The following is a 21,946-nucleotide window of genomic DNA, read 5'->3' as shown; positions in this document are numbered from 1 at the left end:
TAATATTGATGTTAATAACTACAAAGTCTTATTTCTTTAACATAAGCTAACAGACTGCCTCCCAAAGTTAAGCTAAAAAAGGCTATTGTTCAGGAGGACAGCTGACCACAACCTAGAACTTATCTGCTGAACTCTCACATTATAATACTTGATGTTTCAAACCCTGCATACAACATGCAAAACACATTTCCATTTGCTGCAGATCAAATACCTAATCAATATTATATAAGAAACTTATACCTCAGGTTTGTTTCTGCCCAATAGCTACCACTGAACATACCCTCTATCCAGTGCAATGCATGTGACAAGTAATACCTCATTTATCATGCCCCTTAACAGAACCTAGCTATAATAGACAGGATCAGCTGGCTGCTAAATTATCTATTATGGTATTACTACATTGCATAAAATCAACAAAAGCTTGTGATGCTAGAAAGAGGAGTTCTCCTTACATAAGGAGTCATGCTAATAAACTTTTATTCAGAAGAAGTGAAGAACTTGAAGCTGCTCAAACTCAAAAACCTGCTCCCAGCCCCTTCTCTCCAGAATAGCTTCCTTCCTCATCGAAACATCCCACCCACAGTCCACCGTGAAAGGCAATTGCTGCTGAGGACAGAGTATATTCTCCAGGACCTGGCAAGTCTCACACCAAAACCTTTCTGTGAAGTATCTTAAATAGTTTGGAGCCTTCCATAGCAGCAGCAGCAGTTTAGAAGTCAGTTCCCTAAAACCACCATCCTGCTGCTTCCACAGAAGTGCAGTATTTCAGATTTCATGTACCGGCAGTGCCATTCCTCGCTCCGTCATCTTCAAACTGCAGCTTCTACTTGCGAGTCAACTGCATTGTCCACAAAAATAACGTTCTACCTATCAGTAAGTGTAGTGTCACATGCGCGCTTTGAGGGCTTCACCGTAACGGCTCCCTTCCTCCAGAGCACTGTATCATGACTTTGCAAGAAAAAACACACTCCCTAGACCAAGTTCTCCAGCACTGAGGGTCTGTTAGTAACAAACAAACAAACAAACAAAAAAAGGAAGTCACGATACGCGTGAAGTTACAAGTTTTAAACCTGACGACACACAAGCCACAGAGGACAGGCGCTTGGCGACATTGACGCCGAGCCGCTTCCACAGCGACTCGCCGCCCGGTCCCGCCGTGGCCGGGAGCGGCGCGGGCCCAGACGCCAAGTGCTTCATGTTTCGAATGGCTCCGCAACCCCCCAGAACCACCGCTTCCCTGACACTAACATGGCAGGTCGGGCCGGCGGCGCCTGGCAGGGGAAAGACGCAGGTCAACACTCGAGGAAACCTCACGGCCAACTTCGCTGGGTGCCCCCCGCCGCTCCCCACGCCGACCCCGCACCGCACATGGCCCCTGTCAAACCCCACTCCCCGGGGCTAAACTGACACACATCCAGCCTACCGACCTACAGCTCGGTCCCCCGGAGCGCTGCCTCCCGCCATCCCGCTCGCTTCCCTGAAAAACCGAAGGGTTTTGTCAGGCCCCGGCCCGGCAGGGCGGCCTGGCCTGGCCTTCCCCCACCTTCCCCGCCGCTCCCCGGCCTTCCTCCGCCTGCTCAGAGCAACGAGGGGTGCTGGGAGAAGCTAAGCCGCAGCGAAAAGATGGGATACAAGCGCGGCTCCTTACCCAGCCAGCGCCCCGGCTCCACCGCCGCCCGGCTCCCGCTGCGGCCCCGGGCCAGGCGCGGCGCGGCACTGCGCAGGCGGCGGGCGGGAACGGCGACCGCGCTCCTGGGACATGTAGTCCCCTGGCCGGGGCCGGGGGCAGGGAGGAGCGACAGCGGCGCAGAGCCCAGTCTGTGGCCCCCGCTCCCAGGCTCGGCGATGGAGTTCCCTCCACACCAAAACCCAAGGCTAAGCTCCCATCCGCTTCATTCCCCCCCCACACTGTATGTAATTTATTTTCAAACAGCACCTTTCTTTACCCCGTGCATGCCCATTCTGCTGGGTTTTCACCCCTGAGAGCTGCAGCTGGGCTCTGAGGGGCGAGGGATTCTGAGGGTGTCACAGAATCAAAGAATCACAGAAATGCAGAATCATGGAAACAACAATCACAGACCCTACACCCTCATAGACCCTATGGCAGACTCTTCACCTTCACAACCAACTCTCGTCTCTGAGCTGATGTGCTGAAAGAACAAGCCGAGCAGGATGAGCTAAGAAAGGTGCTATTTAAAAATAAAATACATATAGTGGAGGGTAAGGAGAAGGGGGGCTCAGTGCAGGGGTTTGGGGGGTTGCTCTGTCCATTCGGTGTGGGCTTGTTTGGGTCAGAGGAGAATTAGGTATTTTGCAAGCTCTTCCTGGTGCAATAAACTCAACCCCTGTTGCAGAGGCAGTTGAGGTAGCCAGCACTTAACTACAGGACATCTCTGTATGGCGCATTTCACCTCCAGGTGTTTTACCAACAGGTCAGAGCTCTAAGTACTGGCCATTACAGTGGTTCAAAAAGCACAGCGAAGGTTGTTAACAGGCAGGTATGCCAAGTGGAAAGTGTATGGCGCAATCCAGCCAGATGATAGCTGTTGCTTCATCATAAATAGCAACATATGTAATTGCAGCCTAAGACCTGATTAATGCAATACAGCCACAGAAGGATTTTCACTTTGCCCTTCTTTTTGAGATTCTCAGACAATGCACAGCTCTTGCTGACATGTGGCAGGGCCTGGTGTAACTGCGCAAGAAAACAAGAGGCTCAGACTGACAGAAGAACATGGTGAGGTCACACTGCGATCAATCTGCAGGGACCAAACCCATAACTTCCAACACATATGATTGCTGCTATAACACACTCAAAGTCAAATATTACATCCTGTAGAAATACTAGACAAAAGTAAATAGCAGATCATATTTGTTATGTGAAAACATGTCCTAACAGTGGAGTTGAGAAGCTTTGTTCTCAGAAGGGAGAGAAAAGACGGTTGGAGGCACATCAGTACCATCTGCAGTCTAGGTTAGCATGGCATAGCTCCCATGGAGAGGGCCGCCTGTCATAGGTTACAATGCCAGCAACTGGCCAAGGCTCTAAATGTCACCCAGCACCACAAACCCCCAAGGACCAAGGGGTTCCCTGGCGTTCTGTGAGGAAGGGCAATTTCAGTGAGAAAGGGACACTCCTGAGCCACCACAGCTGCTTTCTTTTTATGTCTAAGTTATCTGTAAAGCTCTTCCCAAAAGGGAACTCAAAACAAAAGCCAAATGTTTACACTTTGTATTGCTCACTCTCAGAAATACTGTGTCTTTAATTGACACAATTATTGCCCTGAATTCTCTTATCTGATACAAGAGAATGTCTTATGTAACTGAACTTCTAATATCCTAATGTAATCTTAGAAACAACTATGACAAACTGAAATATAAAAAAAAAAAGGTGTCCATTAAGCCAAAACACACAAGGCACCAGCAAACTCTTACTCCTGGTACCATACAGCCAGCTGCCACACTGTATTCCCATCAGTAACACAGAACACCGGCTGTATTTACCCCATCACTCCCCACACAGACCAGAGGAAAACAAGCCCAGGGCATAGAAGTATGAAACTGCCCCCCCTTGCCTGCACAAGGTTTCCTAAGAAGAAATAAAATGCTTACATTATTTACAGTTCTCAGGACACATAGCTCATACTAAGAGGTAAGTCCCTTCCAAGGACCAAGGCTAATAATTTTCATCAGGCGTCTCAGGGTTTTTAAAAGGAGAAAATCAAATCAATGTGAATGCAATGCAGAGATAATTCCATTCAAAAACATGAGAACTGCACATAGATATAAAGGACACAAAATATACTTTAAAACAGAAAGAACAGTATCAAGATCAAAGTGGCATTTCCACATGTTGGCTGAGTAACAACAAAGTCTTTTGAAAATGTTTCACTTCATAGCTGTAAGAAATGTAGGCATCTGGGCCAGGCCTTGCTGGCAGGAGAAGTAACTCTTAAACGCAATTTGCTTACACCACAGAATACTGCCTGAACACAGTGTTGTCTCTCTCCATTTGCATCCTCTTTTTTATACTACAATTACTCAAAATTGTTTACACTAGAATTACACCGATTGCTGCTAGATTTCAGATCTGATATCATCCCAAGGTGAATGAACTTCTCATTTCTCAGTTTATGGCACTCTTTAACCACTCAAACTTTTTTTTTCCCTTCCTTCCCCCCCCCCCCCCCCCCCCATTTTGGAGTTTTGTACTTGTTACTTTTTGCCTTAAAATGCAGTTTAAAATATAATCATGTAGGTAACATATGTTATGCATCATCCATGGACTTGCAAGCCAACAGATGGCTGTGATGCAGCCAGGCCCATTACCTACATCACACAGGGGTGATCTGGGCAGACCCTAAGAGCTATGCTTAGACCCTCTGTCAAAGACCCCAAAAAAACAAAGGACTGATGTAACTCTGATGTAACATTGCATAGTAAGTTACATCTGAGTGGGGATGTGGTGACTCAGTGTAACGTATCAGAGTTCAGAAGGTGCCAAGTGCCTTCCTTGAGACCTACTGGCTTTCCAGATGAGGCCAGTGCAGGGCATAGGGCACTTGCCCAGGGACAGGCCCAATTGGGGTCCACACTCTGGGGAGCACCTGGGGAGGAACCCATGTCTGCTCAGGGCTGGTGGCTGTATTATCACCAAGTCCACTGTGCTTTGGCAGCTACTCAGGGCCAGGAGCTAAGAGATGTTTGATTGTGGGCTCAAGGGACTGAGCTAGACGTGGCCAGACTGACCAGGCCCAGCTCGGGTGTAGAGGGACATGTTCACAAAACCCGAGCAGGCCTTGGCACTGCTCCTGCCTCCCCATGCGCCACTCACAGTGTCCCAGCAGCCCGGGGGTGCTGTCGAGGCTGCTGCGGGTACTCTGGGGGGTGAGGCGTCGCGGGTGCGCGGGCACTCAGAGAAGACCCCCCCCCCCATACACAGCGGGCTCTGACCACCCGGGGTGGGGGTCGGTAACCATGGAAACTTCCAGAATGTCCCCCCGTCCCCTGCCCTGGCCTAGCAATGGCGGCTACCCCCAGCCAATGGGCTCCCTCCGCTTGGCTCACGCTTCCCTGTGGATAGGTCCGCGACGCCGGCGGGATGAACCAATGGGATAGCAGGAGGGGGGCGCGCCAGGCATGTCAGAGGGACCGCCTGATTCTCGCCAATCGAGGAAGGCCAGCTTAGTAGCAGCCAGCCAATGGGGACGCTCCAGCGAGGGCTCCGCAGCCAATGGAGAGCCTCCACGAAGGAGTAACGGAAGGTATATAAGGACGGGCGGCGCGGCCTGGGTGTTCAGCAGCAGTTTGGGGTGCGGCTGTGCTCTGGTGACGGTAAGGGCGGCGATGGGGGCCTAGGGAGTCCCGGGGTTGCGCGGCCTAGTGCGATAGTGGGGGGCGGCGGGTGTGCGGGCGGAATGCGCTGCCGCCGGCCGTTCACGTGGCGCCTCCATTTTGTGACTGGCGGTTTCTCGCAGGCCGGCGCGGACGACATGAGGCACCTTCTGTTGGCGCTGCTGCTTCTGGGCGCCGCTCGGGCGGACGACGAGGAGAAGAAGGAGGACGTGGGCACGGTGGTGGGCATCGATCTCGGTACCACCTACTCCTGGTACGTGAGAAAGGGGACCGGTGGGGAGCGGGACCGGTGGGGAGCGGCTGGGCCCGTGGGCCTACGGAGGGTGTTGGGCCTTAGAGCCTGTAGGAGGTGGGGGTGGGGTGGGAAACGGGCCGTGGGGCCCGGGGAAAGGGGGGAGCGGAAGGGGAGTGCAGGCCCCAACGTCGCCTGATGGCGCTGCTACCCCTCCCCCCACCAGCGTCGGCGTCTTCAAGAATGGCCGCGTGGAAATCATCGCCAACGACCAGGGGAACCGCATCACGCCTTCCTATGTGGCATTCACGCCCGAGGGGGAGCGCTTGATCGGGGACGCCGCCAAGAACCAGCTTACGTCCAACCCTGAGAACACCGTGTTCGATGCTAAGCGGCTCATCGGCCGCACATGGAACGACCCTTCTGTGCAACAGGATATCAAGTACCTGCCCTTCAAGGTACGCTCTGAATGCAAGGGGGTAGGAGATGAATCAACATAGCCCATCAGAAGAGGCTACTGAATGGTGGTGCTCTTTTAAGCAGCCAATATAGTTCCCTTGTCCTCTTCAGAGGCTATGGGTGCAGTGATGCAGCTATTGTGTGTAGACAGCTGTTCCCTTGTGTTCAAGTGGTGGATGTTATGGAGGCTTTGCTTAATCTTCAGACAAAAAGAAACAGGCAAGTGGGGAAAACCCTGTGAATGATAAATAGAGCAGTATGTATTGTTCTTTCAGGTTGTTGAAAGGAAAGCTAAACCCCATATCCAAGTCGATGTTGGAGGTGGACAGACAAAAACATTTGCTCCTGAAGAAATTTCTGCTATGGTCCTGACAAAAATGAAGGAAACAGCAGAGGCTTACTTGGGGAAGAAAGTAAGTTCATGAGAGCTGCTAAGACAAGGTTAAAGCGCAGCGGTTCTACAGAATTAAAGTTACGAAGGGAGCTGAATTGGAGGACCAGCCTTGCAGTGCTGAACTTGGTTCAGTACTGCTGGCCCCTCAGGCAGCCCAGCTGAATGGGCTCAGCTGATGGTGGGGTTTTACTTATTTAAAGAGAACAATGGGATACTTGTTTTCAGGGTTGCTGTAGTAACTTACCAGCTTTTGTTTCCTTTAACAAAATGATATCTTACACTCTTTTCAGGTTACTCATGCTGTTGTTACTGTACCAGCCTACTTCAATGATGCTCAGCGCCAGGCTACGAAAGATGCCGGCACTATTGCTGGACTCAATGTGATGAGAATTATTAATGAGCCGTAAGTAGCTTTCCTTATTCTGCCTGCTGGGGAGGTGGGGGTGGGTGGTGGTTCCAGATCTCTGAATGGGCTGTTCCTTGTGCAGAACGGCTGCTGCCATTGCCTATGGATTGGACAAGAGAGAGGGTGAGAAGAACATCCTCGTGTTTGACTTGGGTGGTGGAACTTTCGATGTCTCCCTCCTGACAATTGACAACGGAGTCTTTGAAGTTGTGGCGACTAACGGTGACACTCACCTGGGTGGAGAAGACTTTGACCAACGTGTTATGGAACACTTCATCAAACTTTACAAGAAGAAAACGGGGAAAGACGTCAGGAAGGATAACCGAGCTGTGCAGAAGTTGAGACGGGAAGTGGAGAAAGCAAAGCGAGCCTTGTCATCTCAGCACCAGGCTAGAATTGAAATTGAATCCTTCTTTGAAGGTGAAGATTTCTCAGAGACACTCACTCGAGCCAAGTTTGAGGAGCTGAACATGGTAAGTTTAGAAAGGTAAAGTTACATTACCTCAGCTGTAGTTTGGAGACTTGTGAAATTTGGCACAGCACTTTGGGGTATAAATAACTTCTGCTTGCACTAAAAATGAGGCAGCTGCTCCCTGCTAGGGTAGCTGGGGCTGCATATGTTACCAACAGCTGAAGTATCATCCAGGATAGTCATAAGCTGGTTGATGTTCCCCCTATGTTGTTGTTGGTCTTTACCCTAGGGCCACACAGGGCGGAGGCTGGGCACGTGGGAGTACAGTCTTACAGTCCTGGGGCTGTTTTTTGTCTTTCTAGGACCTGTTCCGTTCCACTATGAAGCCTGTTCAGAAAGTACTGGAAGATTCTGACCTAAAGAAGTCTGACATTGATGAGATTGTCCTTGTTGGTGGCTCTACTCGCATTCCCAAAATACAGCAGCTAGTTAAGGAGTTCTTCAATGGGAAAGAGCCTTCTCGTGGCATTAATCCAGATGAGGCTGTGGCCTATGGTGCAGCTGTCCAGGCTGGTGTTCTCTCTGGGGACCAAGATACAGGTAATGATACTTTCCCAGTCACATTGAGAGTGGTGACTGAACAGTGGGTATTAGTTATTGACAAATGTTGTAGGACTTCTAGTCCCTAAAATTTTGTGCTACTCAGGAGCCTGTTTGCAGTAAGGAGTTGTTGTTTCCTTTGGGTTGAAGTCCAGTCAGTCTTAACCCTTGATCTGTTACAGGTGACTTGGTGTTGCTGGATGTCTGTCCTCTGACACTTGGTATTGAGACTGTTGGAGGTGTAATGACTAAACTGATCCCAAGAAACACTGTTGTTCCTACAAAGAAGTCCCAGATCTTCTCCACTGCTTCTGACAACCAGCCAACTGTGACAATCAAGGTCTATGAAGGTAAGTGTCACTTGGGGAGGCCCACCTGACAACTGCCTGTAGGACTTCAATACTTGCTACTGTCCTGTCAAAAAGGCAGTAGGTATTTCTAGATGGTTGTAGATCCCTCCCTATGGAGAAGAGCTGGGTAACAGCTCTGATCAGACTTAATAACCTGCATCAAAAGCATTCAATTGATTTTTTTTAATGTATCTTCTTCCATGGTTCTATTCTGAAATGCTCCTCAGCAAGTGGAGATGCTGTAGGAGATGTCAGGTTGGAACTGAAACTCTGCATTTAAAAAGTGTGAAGTACAAGCGACAGCTAGAAAAGAAACCACATCTGTTTGTATCTTGTAGGTGAGCGTCCCCTCACGAAGGATAATCATCTGCTGGGAACATTTGATCTCACTGGAATCCCTCCTGCCCCTCGTGGTGTCCCCCAGATTGAGGTTACCTTTGAGATAGATGTGAACGGAATCCTCCGTGTCACAGCTGAAGACAAGGGCACTGGGAACAAAAACAAGATCACCATCACGAATGATCAGAACAGGCTGACACCAGAAGAGATTGAGAGGATGGTTAATGATGCTGAGAAGTTCGCAGAGGAAGACAAGAAGCTTAAGGAGCGCATCGATGCTCGGAACGAGCTGGAAAGCTATGCCTATTCGCTGAAGAACCAGATCGGGGACAAGGAGAAGCTGGGTGGGAAGCTGTCATCTGATGACAAAGAAACAATAGAGAAAGCAGTAGAGGAAAAGATTGAGTGGCTTGAAAGCCATCAAGATGGAGACATTGAAGACTTCAAAGCCAAAAAGAAGGAGCTGGAGGAAGTTGTTCAGCCAATTGTTAGCAAGCTCTACGGAAGTGCAGGCCCTCCCCCTGGTGAAGAGGAAGCAGCAGACAAGGATGAGTTGTAGATACTGCCATCTCCGAATGTGGTGTGTGTATATATTGGACTCAGGAACACTTGTTTAAAATATTGAACTCTTAATTTGGAATGTACCTTTGGATCTTCACTCGAGAGTGGAGCTGGAAACGCTAGCCCAAAGTGGCTGTATACTGCTTTTCGTTAGCAGGTGCTTGTCTGGGGAGGGCAGGGTAGTGGGGGGGGAGTGTAAATGCAAAATGGGTTTAGAGGCAGCAGCAGTGGAAGCATTCTATTTAACAGCTTGGTCGTGTGAACTTGGTGTAGAGCTTTTCTACCTGAAGTGACCACAATAAATTTGTTATTTACACTGGGCTTCATTCTAGCTTGTGTTTTCCATTACCTAGTTACAGCAGCTCCTTCTGATGAGGATTTGGATTATGCTCAGGTGCAGGAATTTGCATCAATCATGGGCTCTGCTTACCCCTTCATGGGCAGCCTTCCATGGGATGCTGGATGTTCTACCAGCCCTGCCCTTGTGCGATTTACCCCTCCCAAAGCCTGCCTTTATGGTCTCATGGAAGTGATATGTAAGCAGGAGGAAAGAGGGAGAACAGTGCTGACACTGAAATCCTTACAGCTTGTGAGCAGCCTTGGGGCTGCTGGAGAGAGGCAAGTCTACCAAGGGAGGGAAGGAAATGTGACCTTAGCCTGTTTGGTACTGCAGTTGTACCCCTGTCCTATGCTTGAGGAGGGGGGTCTGGTTTGGCAGTTCCTGCCCTTGGCTGAAGGAGGGCTCCTGATGTGTGCTGGTGTACTTCAAACTGTATTGAGGTTTGTGTGATAATGATCCTCAGAAGGAAGAGTAATCAGACTGAGTAATGTCAGGCCTTGCTTGTGCAGCTTCTCCAGCCCTTGGAGGGGCAGGTTCTGCACAGCTATTTGCCTGCTCTACAGCAATGATGCAGGCAGGAGGGGAGGGAGAGGAAGGCAGGTTAACCACACATGTCCTGCAGTACTAGAACTATGTTTAAGGTATATATTACTCTCCCATGAAACAACAGAGGAGTCTACAACTAGTTAAGAGGTTTGCACTCTTTTGTTTGATATGATTGAGTTCCACTTAGCCTTCACTTAACCCTGATACTTACCTAGAGCAATTAACTAAGAAACTACAGTGAGTACAGAAGGGGCTATTGTGGTGCCTGCTCTAATTCTTTAAATCCACTCAGCACTTCACATTTTTCCTGTTGGTGGGGACCACTTTTCTGGTTTCCCTTCACTTTCAGGGAAAGCTACACCACAACTTGCCGTCCCAAACCTTCCAGGTAATGCTGTGGCTTTGACATGTTTTCTGTACCCAGTGACAAACCATGGCCAGCTCTTGCACTGCAGCATCCTCCACTTGAGGGGCAGTGGCTGAAGCTTTCTCGGCTGTGCCCATCCTAGAAATCTACACAGGGCTGTGCAGAGGAAGCACCTCTATCTCAGGGGTGCATCAGGACAGGACCATTTATTTGAGGGTAAGAATTGGGTTTTATTAAAAAAAATCAATCACTTTAAGGGGACATTATTATGAAAGCTGTAGAAAAGTTTCATGCTGTACAGGCCACATCCCTGCTAGTCAATCAGGCTGACCAAGCAGTCTCTGAATATCTCACCCTGTGTGTCCATTCCACCAAATACCAACAGCAGATGCATGACTGGATCTTCATCACACTCCTCCTGGCTCTTCCAGCCAGGGCCAGCTTTATCATCTGCTGACACAGCCATCTGTGTTTCAGCTTTGTCCTCCCAGGCAACAGCTCCTCTGTCTTTGGTCTTGCCAGCCGGCCATGGAATGATGCACATGGCATGGTCCAGCCTCCCAGCAGGCAAAGGGGAATTGAAATGCAGGAGTGTCCACTGCTGCTTCCCTGTAGTGCAAAGACACACATCCACTTCTTTAAATGGAGCTTCACAGGCTCAGCTAGCATACTTGAACAGTGACACCATTAACAAGGCCAGTTTTCAACTTTACTCAGTGTTTAGTCTTGTGCTGATGTAACACTGGCTGCTAGGGCAGGTGCTGCCTTTTCTAACTGACTGGCATTTACCGTTGACTTCTTTCAGTTGTGCTCCCTACCTGTGTGGTATTTGTATGTAGTGTCTAGTGTCCCCTCAGGACCTATTCCACCAAAAATGTACAAGTGGTCCTTAAACACAGCTGATGAGTGGGATGCCTGTCCTCCAGGGATGTCACCAGTGGCTGGAATCTTAACCCATCTCATGTCATCTGTTGGAGAACAAGAACATGTCTGTGATTATGCATTATGAAACCCCCACAGGTTTTGTTGGTGTAAATAGGAACTGATCTCTCAGGAAAAAAAGGTCCCACAACATCAGAACACATCACAGAACAGCTCTTGCCCGCAGTGCCTATATCCACACTTACTTATATCAATGCAGAACATATCATTGTAAAAAATATCTCCAGCTAAGCCTCCATGGATGAAGAGTTTGGTCCCGACTGCAACCACAATGTGTCCATGCCGAGGAGAGGGGGGCTCCCCGTGAGTGTCTGGCTGGGACCAGGTCAAGGTGGCTAAAAATGGGAGTGACATGAATTAGGAAGAAAACTCCAGAAGCTACCAACCAGTGACCCTAGAGCCCTGCTGAGGCTTCCTAAGGAAGGAGCATCTCCAGTGTGGTCAGGGAAGAGTTAATGCTATATCATAAAGAGTAGTTAAGCTCTCTGATGGACCTCCGTGCTGGCTGAGTCACCCAGCAGCAGGAAAGATTAATTCAAACAGGTAAACAAACCCTTTCTGGTGTACACAGGGCTGTTAAGAATGAGCAAACCAAGTCCAATAGCACAGGACAATGCCACCATGGAAAGGAATCAGCTCTTGGGCATATATGACAAACCATTCCCACCACCCACTGCATTTCTCATCTCAGAGCTTTACTCTGCCATTTGGCCCCAAATTCTCAGTGACTATATAAAGATAAGCAAAAAATATCTACCCATTCATTTAAACTTGTAGCCAAAGCAGCAGCCCAACATTTCTATGTCTTTGAATGTGAAACAGAAATCTTCCATTCAACAGCAGTCAGATTCCAGGCTAGCAAAACAGCTCTCTAGACACCCAGAGGTACCTGTGTCAAACACATGAAGCCGCTGGTCTTTCACCGGCTCTGCTCCTTTATCTCCTCCTCCAAACACATACAGACAGTCTCCTATAGCTGCTGAGGAGGTGTGAAATGTCCTAGGCAGCGGCTGCACACCGCTCACTTCAGGACTCTCCCAGGTTCCTACTTCTAAAACATTTGATTAACAAAATGAACAATGTAGTAACAGAAAACATGCTCCACTCCCCCACTTAAGTAGCAGCTGCTTGAAGGAGCCCAGCAGCAGCTCTGAAGCTGGCCTGTCTCCCACAGAGACCGAACTTCGAGAGGAGCCCTGGTGATTGAGTCGCCCTTCAGTGGGTTGGCAGTTCACAGCTCGGTACACCGGTCCCCGGGCACTCACCAAGGTCCAGCATCTGGACGCAGCTGCGGTTCCCAGCCGGGTGGGCGCCACCAAAGACCCAGAGGCGCGGGCGGACAGCGGCGGACAGGAACGTAGCGTGTTCGTAGCGCGGCCGCAGTCCGTTCCAGTCGGCAGTGGTCCAGCGGTGAGAACCTGCGGGCAGTGGAGGGCAGTGGAAGGCAACGGAGAGCGCGGTCGGCAGCGGCCCGGCGGCCCCTCTCTAGCCCTCCTGCCCGGGTCCTTACCTAGCTCCATGAAGTGGGCGTCCGAGAAGGCACCGGCGGGGTCTGCGCCGCCCAGGAGCAGGACACGGCCAGATCTGCCACCGGGAAGGAAGAGGCAGCCATGGCCCACGCGTGCGCGGGGCCCGTCACCGCGCGGCGACAGCCGGTACCTGTGGGAAGCGAAGGGCAGCGCTCAGCCGCGCCGAGCTGCGCGGGGCTGGGCTGTGCCGGTCAGGATCCTCCCCCCCGCTCACCAATTGGCCGGCTGCGGGCGGCGCCCCGGCTCCAGCAGCGGCAGCGCCCGCGGCCCCATGGCGGCCCGCACCGGGCCGCTCCGAGCGCACCGGAGCGCACCCCGGCGGAAGCGGCTGCCGCCTTCCGGGCCGCGCACGGCGGAAGTGCCCCGGGTTTCCGCTGGCGTCGGCGGCCCGCGCCGCTCCCCGGAAGTGCCGGGCCCCGCTTCCGGCTCCGAGCCGCCGTCCCAAGATGGCGCCGCTGGACCTGGACAAGTACGTGGAGATCGCACGGCTCTGCAAGTACTTGCCTGAGAACGACCTCAAGGTACGGCCGCGGCGGGCGGGACGGGGACGGGGGATGGGGCTGGGGCGAGCCTGGGAGGGCTCGGGGCCGGGGCCGGTGCTGACCTGCTCTTCTCCCGCAGCGCCTCTGCGACTATGTGTGCGATCTGCTGCTGGAGGAGTCTAACGTTCAGCCTGTCTCCACGCCCGTCACCGTCTGCGGAGACATCCACGGGCAGGTAAGGGTGGGCAACTCCGCCGCCAGGCCCCACGGCCGCCCTGCACCGCCGCCCGGCCCTGTCATGCCCGCCGGAGTGCCATGCCCAGCCTCCAGTGCTCTGCAGCGCAGGCCCCGGTGCTAGTGTCAGCCGAAGGCGCTGTCCTCACGCGTCTGCTTCTCTCCTCAGTTCTATGACCTGTGCGAGCTGTTCAGGACCGGTGGTCAGGTCCCTGACACCAACTACATTTTCATGGTATGTGCGTTCTGGGCTCACCATTCTCACTCCTCGTGTGTTTAAAATATGAGTGTAAAGTTTAAATGCTGATACCCTTATCTAGTTTCAGACCTTGCCTGTGGATGTTGTGATTGCTTTTGCTGTTGGGTTACTGCCAACACATTTGATTTTGTCAAGTAAAGATCGAGTTAGGTGATGTAAAGTGATGCAGGAGGCGAGCAGCAGGATGCCTCTCTAGCAGGACCGTGTTAGTGCTGCAGCAGCACCCTGCCTTAGCCAGGGGGGTCTCTTGGGTGTGCATAAGGGCAGCTCTGGGTGAGTGTGGTGGCCAGATTCAGCCTGCAACTCTGAGTGACCACTAGAACACATCCTTACAGAGCCAAGCAGATCTCGGCATCCCGCCAGCATTAGGTTTCTTTATGCACTGCGAGAATTTAGCATGGATGTATCTCTTTGCATTTTCCCCTTTGCCTGTTTCTCCATTTACGAATATTTTTTTGACTTGCAGGGTGACTTTGTAGATAGAGGTTATTATAGTCTTGAGACTTTCACTTACCTTCTTGCACTAAAAGCTAAGTGGCCTGATCGTATCACACTGTTACGAGGCAATCATGAGAGCAGGCAGATAACACAAGTGTATGGATTTTATGGTAAGTCTTTATCCAAACGATTTCTGAGTGGGGGCTACCGTGTCATAAACCTGTACGGCATCTCCCTTGGGAAGCCTGCCTTGGGTGCAGCACTACCCGGGACATTCCCTGGAGTGGGTGGGAAGCGGGCTCAGTAGAACTTAAATGTTGCCATTTGTTGACATGACCATTGTGTTTGTGAAGTAGAACATGGTTTAGTACAGATCTCGCTGGTATTTTCCTCCAGTGTCTGGCTTTTCTGTTTGTTTTTTTTGGTGCCACTTTCAGTGTTAGAGCATAAATTATGCAGAGTCATGAAGGGTTCAGTACAAACTCATGATGTTGCTGTAATTCCCCTTCAGTTCCAGTGTAACTAAAAAAATCAGCGTCTGTACACACAGAGTTTGCCATGGAATCATTTATTGCCAACAGTGAGCATCCAGGAAAATGTCCCTGGCAAGGAATAAGCAGCAGAGCAACTCTTTGAAAACCAGAGGGAATTAAGTTGCTTGGAAGGTTCTTTGTGGTTGTGTGAGGCTTTGGTAAAACCTGAGGAAATCTTGGCAAGTATCTGACACCTGCCACAAAGAGTCACGTCTGTAATGTACTTTGTTTTGGATAATGTGTCCACAAGAGCAAGGACAAATGTTCACAGGCCACAGGTTTATTGCCACCTTGTTGTAACTATGTAGCTCCTGTTTGTGCTAAGAGTATCTTCCATGAGCTCTGGTTGGTATAAAATTGCTAATTCTGGCACTCAACTGGTCTAGTCAGGGGTCACTTCTGAGCATCAGGTGTGTTGTGTGAGGCCCCACTGTCTTTGCACTGCCTGTGTGTTGCTTACCAGCAGGTGCCTTAACCCCTCCTGTGGTGAGGCTTGTCACTGTCCAGGCCCCACCACAGGAGGGGCTCAAGGCACCTGCTGGTCTGTGCTCCCTGCCACTGCTCTTGACAGGGCTTTTGTTGTACATCTGACATCAGAGTTCTGCTGCATTTGCTTCTGTTCTTACTGTCTTAATTCCTTTTGATCCACAAAACCCAAATTCTCTGTTCAACAGATGAGTGCCAAACCAAATACGGAAATGCTAATGCTTGGAGATATTGCACCAAAGTCTTCGACATGCTCACAATAGCAGCTGTAAGTGTAAAGCCCACACCTGCCACAAGTGCAAGTAGATTGTGTAAATGGGACTGCTAGAGGTAGTGATGCTTAAGGATCCTGCTGGTAGTGTGCTGGGCTGGATTAAATCAGTGAGCATTCTGCACGTGTGTCTGTTTCTTCTCCAGCTAATAGATGAGCAGATTCTCTGTGTGCACGGTGGCCTCTCCCCGGACATCAAGACGCTCGATCAGATTCGAACCATTGAACGTAATCAAGAGATCCCCCACAAAGGCGCCTTCTGTGACCTCGTTTGGTCTGATCCAGAAGATGTTGACACCTGGGCCATCAGCCCGCGTGGAGCAGGCTGGCTCTTCGGCGCCAAGGTGACGAACGAGGTAATGAGCTGCTGTGTCACTGCAGGCACAAATGATTCAGCTGGGGTTGATAGTTACCTTGGCAACGAGCGCACCCAGGGCGCTGTGAGGTGCTGAACTTCGCTTGTGAGGCTGCTGCCAGTACGTGGTGGTGGTGGGGAAGGTTTGCTCCAGCCAAGTGGGAAAAATGAGCCATTGGAGCTTCAAACTGCCAGGTGTGGTAATAGTGGTCTTGTTTTAAAAAGTATAATAACACAGTGAGAGCAACCTGTATCGCCAAGGGTGTGTCTAGCGTACTTTTCTAAGCATTTAGGAGGAAAAAGAAAACCGTAGTAATTCTTGGCTTAATTGTTGTTAATTTGGGAAATGGTGAGCAGAGCCCTCGGCTCTCACACACAGTGACTGTCCCAGACCTCTAAATGCTGTTGGGAACACTGTGCTGATGCCATGTGTTGTGCAGCATGTCCAGGAAGGATTGAGCATTACAGGTAGCACATGTCTCTATTCCAAAGCTGTTCCTCACTGCTCTGTCTCAAAACAAAAAAACCCAAATATTTTTTTTCAGTGCAGTGGGTGAAGAGCTGCTCTAACCCCCTCACAGCATGCATGTGCAAGGGCTGTTCTCAGGAGAGGGTTGGTTAGAGGGCTGTGGCACGCAGCTGGTCAGAGAAGGCTGACCTTCCTCTTTTCCTTTATAGTTTGTTCATATCAACAACTTGAAACTCATCTGCAGAGCTCACCAGCTGGTTCATGAAGGCTATAAATTCATGTTTGATGAGAAATTGGTGACGGTATGGTCTGCTCCCAATTACTGCTACCGCTGTGGAAATATCGCGTCCATCATGGTCTTTAAAGACGTAAATACAAGAGAACCAAAGTTATTCCGCGCAGTTCCAGACTCAGAACGTGTAATTCCACCTAGGACAACCACGCCGTACTTCCTCTGAGCCCTTCCTCGCCTGCTGTCTCCTTCTTCCCTTGTACTGTCCCTTTACAATATACTTTTTATTGAGCACTTTGCTGCTGAAATGCTGCCTCTTGCCTTTTTTTATTTTTAAATTATCTAAATTTATTGTGTATTATGGTGTCTGTAGCAAGTTTCTTCCCCTCACCTCCCACCCCCTCCCCTAGATTAATCTCAAAGAGTATTTGTAATATGTCCTTGAAATTTATACTACTGCATGTAGTTCTTACGTATCACTGGGTTTAGATGAAACATTTTCCTTTTACCGATCGTGACTCCCGGGAAGCAGCTCGGTCCCAGTGTTATTGTTCAGCTTTTTTTGTTTGGTGAGTTTTAAAAAGAGATTTCAGCAGCAAAGTCACCGCGGTGGGACTCTGACCGCCTCGTGTCGTGTGCGTGTCGAGCAGGGCCACCCTCACAGCGTGTTTTAAGTGGATACAAATAAAGTGGTCAGAAGGGCTGTTCCCCCCCTGCCTTCCCCTTCCCCCTCCCCTCCCCTCCTCCCCCCCCCCCTTTTTTTTTGATTTTGATTTCTTAGGATTCCAGTTCAAACACACGAACCTGCTACAGCGACTGAATTTGTACATTAAAATAATTGTTCTGATTTTTTTCAGATCCGGTGTATTTTTAATAAACTTGTACCTTACGTCAGCCCCGCCCCGAGGGTCAGTACCGCGAATAAAGCATGTCCCTGCCCAATTCCCGTTCCCGGTCACCCCCATACCCCCGGGCGGGGCGAGGCGAGGAGGGGTGGGCCGGGGCGGGTTTTGGGATCCGGTTCCGGTGCGGCGGAGATTCCGGTTCCGGCTCCGGTAGGTGTCCGGGCCGGCGGCATGGCGCGGAGCACGCTCTCTTCCCGCTTCCGCCGCCTCGACATCGATCAGTACGACGAGAACCGGTTCGTGGAGGAGCCCGAGGAGGTGGCAGCGGCCGGGCCTGACGCTTGCCCGGAGGTGGAGGCGCTGCTGAGGCAATATCCTTTAGTGGGGGGCCGGGGACCGGGCAGGCCCCACCGCCTCCCGCCTCGACCGGGCACAGCCCGAGCCGAGTCCCGGGCCGCGCAGTCCCGGTGGGGTTCGCGGAGGCGACCGTGACAGGGCTTTCGTAGCCAGATCCTCTCGTAAGTGGCCCGGGGCGGCTGCGCTCTGCTCCTCCACGGCGAGCTGTGCGCGGACCCGAAAGTTGCGCCCTGGGTGCAAGCACGGCGCTCGGGCCGGTAACGACACTCGGATCGTTACGCGGTTGCGGGCCGTGCCGGGGCCGCTGATGGAGCGTTTGAGTCCTTGACCCCGCGCTGCACAGGGGACGCGCTGCGAGCTTTCCACGCCGCCATCCGGAGCCATCCCGTGAACAGCAAGAACCCGGCGCTGAAGGTACCGGGGCCGGGGCGCGGGCAGAGTTGCGGGGCGCTGGGGAGCTCTGCAGTGATGCGGCGTTACCCGGAGCGCCCATTAGCACCCCGGGGCTGTTCATCAGCCGCATCTCGCACATCTTGTGCTCACCCCTTCCTCCTCCTCCTGAAACCCGAGGTGAAAAATGCCGACCCACTCGGTTACCGAGAGAAGCCAGCCGTGAGCGCGGCCGCAGGTCCTCTGCTCACACTTTGTCAAACACAAGTCTTGGGTCGTTTCCAGCTTTGCTGGTTCTCAAGTTATTCTCCTTGTCTTCACAGGAGCAGGCCCAGGGAACCATGCTTAAAGTCCTCACATCTTTTAAAAGCAGTGAAATAGAACAAGCAGTGAATTCCTTAGACAGAAATGGCATTGACTTGTTAATGAAGTACATTTATAAAGGATTTGAAAAGCCGACAGAAAATAGCAGTGCAATATTACTTCAGTGGCATGAAAAGGTACGTGTTTGGTGCTCTCCTGGCTCAGCCACACTCTGCAGGATCCCTGTCAGGTTTTCCACAACAGCCCTCACAAGAAAGTGGATGATGGTGGGGAACTCATCCCCAAACACAGTAACTGATGTTTCCTTTTACCTTTGGTCTCTTTGGGCTTGGTCTCATTATGCTTTTGCTGGTGTTCACTCTCAGCCAGGAGGAGGTGGCACTTAGTGTCTGCTGGAGGAAGCATTGTGCCACCTTCTGCATTTAGTGGGTGCGGTGGCCCCAGTGAGAAGGCTGGGAGTGGAGGTGTGGGTGGGGGTGGGTGCAGGGTGGAGCTGGACAGCGTTCTTTGTAGCTGAGTGTTCGGCTGAGGGGTGCTGGTGCTGGCTTGGGTCTGGCAAGTTTTCATCAGCTGAGTGCTGCTAGCAGTGTGTGTGTCACAGCTTACTGATGGGGTTTAGCAAACCTGGTTTGCACAGGAGAGGATTCTGAGACCTCCAGGGACTCCTTTGGGATGCAGAGCGGTGCTCTTGTCTTTTTTCCATGTTGAGGCAGGGCAGGCAGGACATGTTGAACGTTCTGACAGGACAAGGCACATGGAGCAGCTGCTGGTGCCACTGCCCCCAGGCAGGAATGCAGTGAACTCTTCCCCAGTTGCAGAGGTTTGGCTGCAGCATTCCCTGACAGTGCTCCTCCTAGGAAAAATGATCCCCAGGAATGCTGCAGCTTCCTGTCCCATCAGCACTGGAGCAGTGCAGCCTGCCCTTAGTGCTGCTGTATGGGATTTTTCCTGTGGTATGTGGAGACAGAACTTGTGTAGAGTGACTCCAGCTGCTAGCAGCTGTCATCAGCTTTGCAGAACCTTGACAGGAGAGGAGGAGGGAATTGCTGAGGACAGCAAAGAACATGTTTCTGCTGCTTGCTTTGTTTGGGTTTTTTTCATTGTTTTTGTGTTTTCACCCTGCCATTGTTTCCAGTGGAGACTGTAGGTAACCATGGGTGAGTGCTCCCAGTGTGTAATGTTACACAATAGCACCCTGGCTGGAAAGATGTGACAGTGCTCAGAGCACGTAGGCACAGCTAAAGCGTCTCATTCTTTCTTTTGAAAGGAGCAAGGCGGGTCTGAAGCAGGCCAGGCAAGGTTTAAGCCCTTGCTTGTGTTCTGCTTTTGTGGCAGTACCGGTAGGACGTGTGGCTTGCTCTGAGAGGAGTCAGCTGCTAGGCAGTAGTACCAGTCTGTCCTCTGGAAAAGGGCTGTGGTCCCCAGCTGTGTCAGGTCTAGTAACTCAGCAATGTCTCTGTGTGTGTGTGTAGGTTCTGCTCTGAGTGGGAGCTTTCTGTTCATCTGTTTCATAATGACAGCAAGGTGTCTCCTGCTGGTGATCGTTGTTCCCCTCTCATATATTGTAGTGCCCACGGGGTTGTACTGGAATGGTATCTGGGAAGTAAAAATGCCTCCTCTTAAGCAGTGAGCATTAATATTGATTCTTTCCTAATCCCATCCAATCTTCTAGACTGTAGAAGGATGTTACCTACATTGAGGGATACAAATGAAACTGAAACCAACTCTTCCTCCTTTCCCATTCAGGGATATGGGAGGTGAGACACTGGTATCCTCTAGCTCCAAAAGATGGTAGAATTATGGAGAATGTAATTTTCCCCTCAGCTTTGGGGTTACCAAGTTATTTTGTGTAGTTTTGTGTAGCCTTCAATCCTTACATCAGAGAGTACATTAATAGAATATTAATAATTAACAATGTACTACAATAATTTGAGTCAAAGATCAGATCACTCTTCTCTATATTTACAGAGGGGAAGTTAGGCACAGACTTCCCAAGATTAGAACAAGCAGAGAAGTGAGCTCCAGCCTGCCTCCAAGTGCTAGAAAAAACAAATAGATATCCCCTGTTCATGGTTTTAAAGATTTGGGGGAGAGAGAGAGAGAGAGAAGGAAAAAAAAAAAAGGTAGAACATCCCAAGCTGTAAAAACTAAGGTTTTGGAGAAGGGCCACACATCCTTCTGTTATCACTTAACAGTCTGTTCACTTAAAATGCCTTTTGCACATGACACGGTAACTAACTCTCTGTAACCTCTCTCCTTTTCCCATCCCCACAGGTGTTAGCAGTAGGTGGACTAGGTTCCATAGTAAGAGTTCTTACAGCAAGAAAGACTGTTTAAAAGACTGTTAAGCTGAACAAGGCGATGATCAGTTTTGGACTCAGAAGAAGGAAGTGACACTGGTCCATCTTTATTAGAGATTGCAATCTACTGAAATACTCTGGAAACCTCCTCCTGGAATGCTTTTAACCTTACCAGTGGGGGAAGAGTAAAGGTATTCCTGCATATTCTGACTATCAAATACAGGAGCCAAGCTGTCCTCCTGATCCCTTCTTTACAAAGCAGGAGAAGGCACACTCCTGCCTCCTGTCACTGCAGTGAGCAGGTAATTCAGATGCTGCTGTATGGAAGCATGGCGGTACGAGACCCTGTGTGTACTGCTGACTGCAGAGGGAGCAATGGCCTTGGCAGGTGCAAGATCCTGACAGCTTCTGGGTGGAGAGGTGTCTGGTAGAATGCTGGGTTTGTGTGGTCAAAGGACTAGTTGGACTACAGGGTTGGTTTCAATGTGAAGTGCCTGCTGCATCAATAAAGTTCTTGGATCACATGAGTTAAGTAATGTTTTTTTCCCCCACTAAATCCTGACACTTTTCAAAAGCAGGTCAGCAATGTGCCAGTTCTAAGCTAAGTGTCCACCTTTGCATGAATGCCTAAGCCCAGCTATTTACAGAATCTGTCCTCAAACCCAACTGTGAGAGCTGCAGGAAGTGAGATCAAGCTCAGCTGTTCCAAGCAAGGCATCTAAGATGTGCTAAATGTAAGAGCTGATAGCCTGTGGTTTGACTTTTATATTCCTGTCCCTCCTAGAAGGTCAAGAAAATACTTCAGAACTTTTTATTTATGTAACAGTGCATCCTCACCTTTTGAAGGACTTGAGCTGCTTCCTTGGGGGCAGCACAGAGATTTTCTCCTGGATTTGTCCAGACAGCATACAACCACTCCAGCCATCACTCTCCCCTCTGCCAGTTACAGCACCCTGGCCAGGAACACTGGGGTTGTATGTGTCCCTGGGCCTCAAATGGTGTGTGCCACAAGTCTGGCAGAGCCACTGGCCAGGAAGGAGCCAGCCTTGTGACACACAGGAGGGAAGCAGCTGCTTGAGGAGGCCCTGCTCCATTCAGCCCTTGTTTTTATCAGCTGCAGCTGTCCCTGGTGAAGGATG

At 50.7% G+C, this 21,946-nt stretch overlaps 5 protein-coding genes across 9 annotated transcripts in view; 3 read left to right on the top strand and 2 right to left on the bottom strand.

The window, feature by feature from the left end:
- The window catches only part of GAPVD1 (GTPase activating protein and VPS9 domains 1), a 31,621-nt gene extending 29,916 nt beyond the window's left edge, over positions 1–1,705 (bottom strand). For all 5 annotated transcript variants that reach the window (XM_054174452.1, XM_054174455.1, XM_054174454.1 and 2 more), the window contains exon 1: positions 1,649–1,705. The gene's annotated coding sequence lies outside the window, so the exon portion shown is untranslated. The remainder of the gene's footprint in view (positions 1–1,648) is intronic.
- A 3,530-nt stretch (positions 1,706–5,235) lies between these two features.
- HSPA5 (heat shock protein family A (Hsp70) member 5) lies at positions 5,236–9,429 on the top strand. Its single transcript, XM_054174458.1, has 9 exons — positions 5,236–5,334; positions 5,478–5,608; positions 5,814–6,045; positions 6,322–6,459; positions 6,731–6,843; positions 6,929–7,319; positions 7,621–7,858; positions 8,041–8,208; positions 8,547–9,429. The coding sequence occupies exons 2-9, from the start codon at positions 5,493–5,495 to the stop codon at positions 9,104–9,106; spliced, it is 1,956 nt and encodes a 651-aa protein (XP_054030433.1). The 5' UTR covers positions 5,236–5,334; positions 5,478–5,492; the 3' UTR covers positions 9,107–9,429.
- Positions 9,430–10,624: 1,195 nt separating this feature from the next.
- Positions 10,625–13,123, bottom strand: RABEPK (Rab9 effector protein with kelch motifs). The gene is made up of 7 exons (XM_054174339.1): positions 13,047–13,123; positions 12,814–12,962; positions 12,569–12,721; positions 12,193–12,354; positions 11,489–11,638; positions 11,180–11,329; positions 10,625–10,970 (listed from the first exon to the last, which is right to left on the bottom strand). Exons 1-7 carry the CDS (start codon positions 13,103–13,105, stop codon positions 10,675–10,677), a joined length of 1,119 nt encoding a protein of 372 aa, XP_054030314.1. The 5' UTR covers positions 13,106–13,123; the 3' UTR covers positions 10,625–10,674.
- A 117-nt stretch (positions 13,124–13,240) lies between these two features.
- On the top strand, positions 13,241–17,299 carry PPP6C (protein phosphatase 6 catalytic subunit). Its single transcript, XM_009907536.2, has 7 exons — positions 13,241–13,353; positions 13,454–13,549; positions 13,718–13,783; positions 14,274–14,415; positions 15,453–15,532; positions 15,682–15,891; positions 16,569–17,299. Exons 1-7 carry the CDS (start codon positions 13,279–13,281, stop codon positions 16,815–16,817), a joined length of 918 nt encoding a protein of 305 aa, XP_009905838.2. The 5' UTR covers positions 13,241–13,278; the 3' UTR covers positions 16,818–17,299.
- Positions 17,300–17,610: 311 nt separating this feature from the next.
- On the top strand, positions 17,611–21,712 carry ARPC5L (actin related protein 2/3 complex subunit 5 like). The gene is made up of 4 exons (XM_054174459.1): positions 17,611–17,808; positions 18,136–18,207; positions 18,507–18,683; positions 20,782–21,712. The coding sequence occupies exons 1-4, from the start codon at positions 17,668–17,670 to the stop codon at positions 20,842–20,844; spliced, it is 453 nt and encodes a 150-aa protein (XP_054030434.1). The 5' UTR covers positions 17,611–17,667; the 3' UTR covers positions 20,845–21,712.
- The last annotated feature ends 234 nt before the right edge of the window (positions 21,713–21,946 follow it).

The sequence above is a fragment of the Dryobates pubescens genome, chromosome 29 (genome assembly GCF_014839835.1).
Source record: "Dryobates pubescens isolate bDryPub1 chromosome 29, bDryPub1.pri, whole genome shotgun sequence".
In the NCBI taxonomy this organism is placed as follows: Eukaryota; Metazoa; Chordata; class Aves; order Piciformes; family Picidae; genus Dryobates; species Dryobates pubescens.
This window is presented reverse-complemented; position numbering and strand designations above follow the sequence as displayed.

What these genes read in the sequence shown, in the direction of transcription:
- HSPA5 (XM_054174458.1), top strand. Translation starts at nt 5,493, where the DNA reads ATGAGGCACCTTCTGTTGGCGCTGCTGCTTCTGGGCGCCGCTCGGGCG. An exon ending in TCAAGTACCTGCCCTTCAAG is followed by an intron (nt 6,046 to 6,321) that starts GTACGCTCTGAA and finishes TTGTTCTTTCAG; the next exon opens with GTTGTTGAAAGGAAAGCTAA. An exon ending in ATGAGAATTATTAATGAGCC is followed by an intron (nt 6,844 to 6,928) that starts GTAAGTAGCTTT and finishes TTCCTTGTGCAG; the next exon opens with AACGGCTGCTGCCATTGCCT.
- RABEPK (XM_054174339.1), bottom strand. Translation starts at nt 13,105, where the DNA reads ATGGGGCCGCGGGCGCTGCCGCTGCTGGAGCCGGGGCGCCGCCCGCAG. An exon ending in CGCCCACTTCATGGAGCTAG is followed by an intron (nt 12,722 to 12,813) that starts GTAAGGACCCGG and finishes CACTGCCCGCAG; the next exon opens with GTTCTCACCGCTGGACCACT. An exon ending in GCTTCATGTGTTTGACACAG is followed by an intron (nt 11,639 to 12,192) that starts GTACCTCTGGGT and finishes TCCCATTTTTAG; the next exon opens with CCACCTTGACCTGGTCCCAG.
- PPP6C (XM_009907536.2), top strand. Translation starts at nt 13,279, where the DNA reads ATGGCGCCGCTGGACCTGGACAAGTACGTGGAGATCGCACGGCTCTGC. An exon ending in TGCCTGAGAACGACCTCAAG is followed by an intron (nt 13,354 to 13,453) that starts GTACGGCCGCGG and finishes CTTCTCCCGCAG; the next exon opens with CGCCTCTGCGACTATGTGTG. An exon ending in GCGGAGACATCCACGGGCAG is followed by an intron (nt 13,550 to 13,717) that starts GTAAGGGTGGGC and finishes TTCTCTCCTCAG; the next exon opens with TTCTATGACCTGTGCGAGCT.
- ARPC5L (XM_054174459.1), top strand. Translation starts at nt 17,668, where the DNA reads ATGGCGCGGAGCACGCTCTCTTCCCGCTTCCGCCGCCTCGACATCGAT. An exon ending in TGGAGGCGCTGCTGAGGCAA is followed by an intron (nt 17,809 to 18,135) that starts TATCCTTTAGTG and finishes CCGCGCTGCACA; the next exon opens with GGGGACGCGCTGCGAGCTTT. An exon ending in GCAAGAACCCGGCGCTGAAG is followed by an intron (nt 18,208 to 18,506) that starts GTACCGGGGCCG and finishes TTGTCTTCACAG; the next exon opens with GAGCAGGCCCAGGGAACCAT.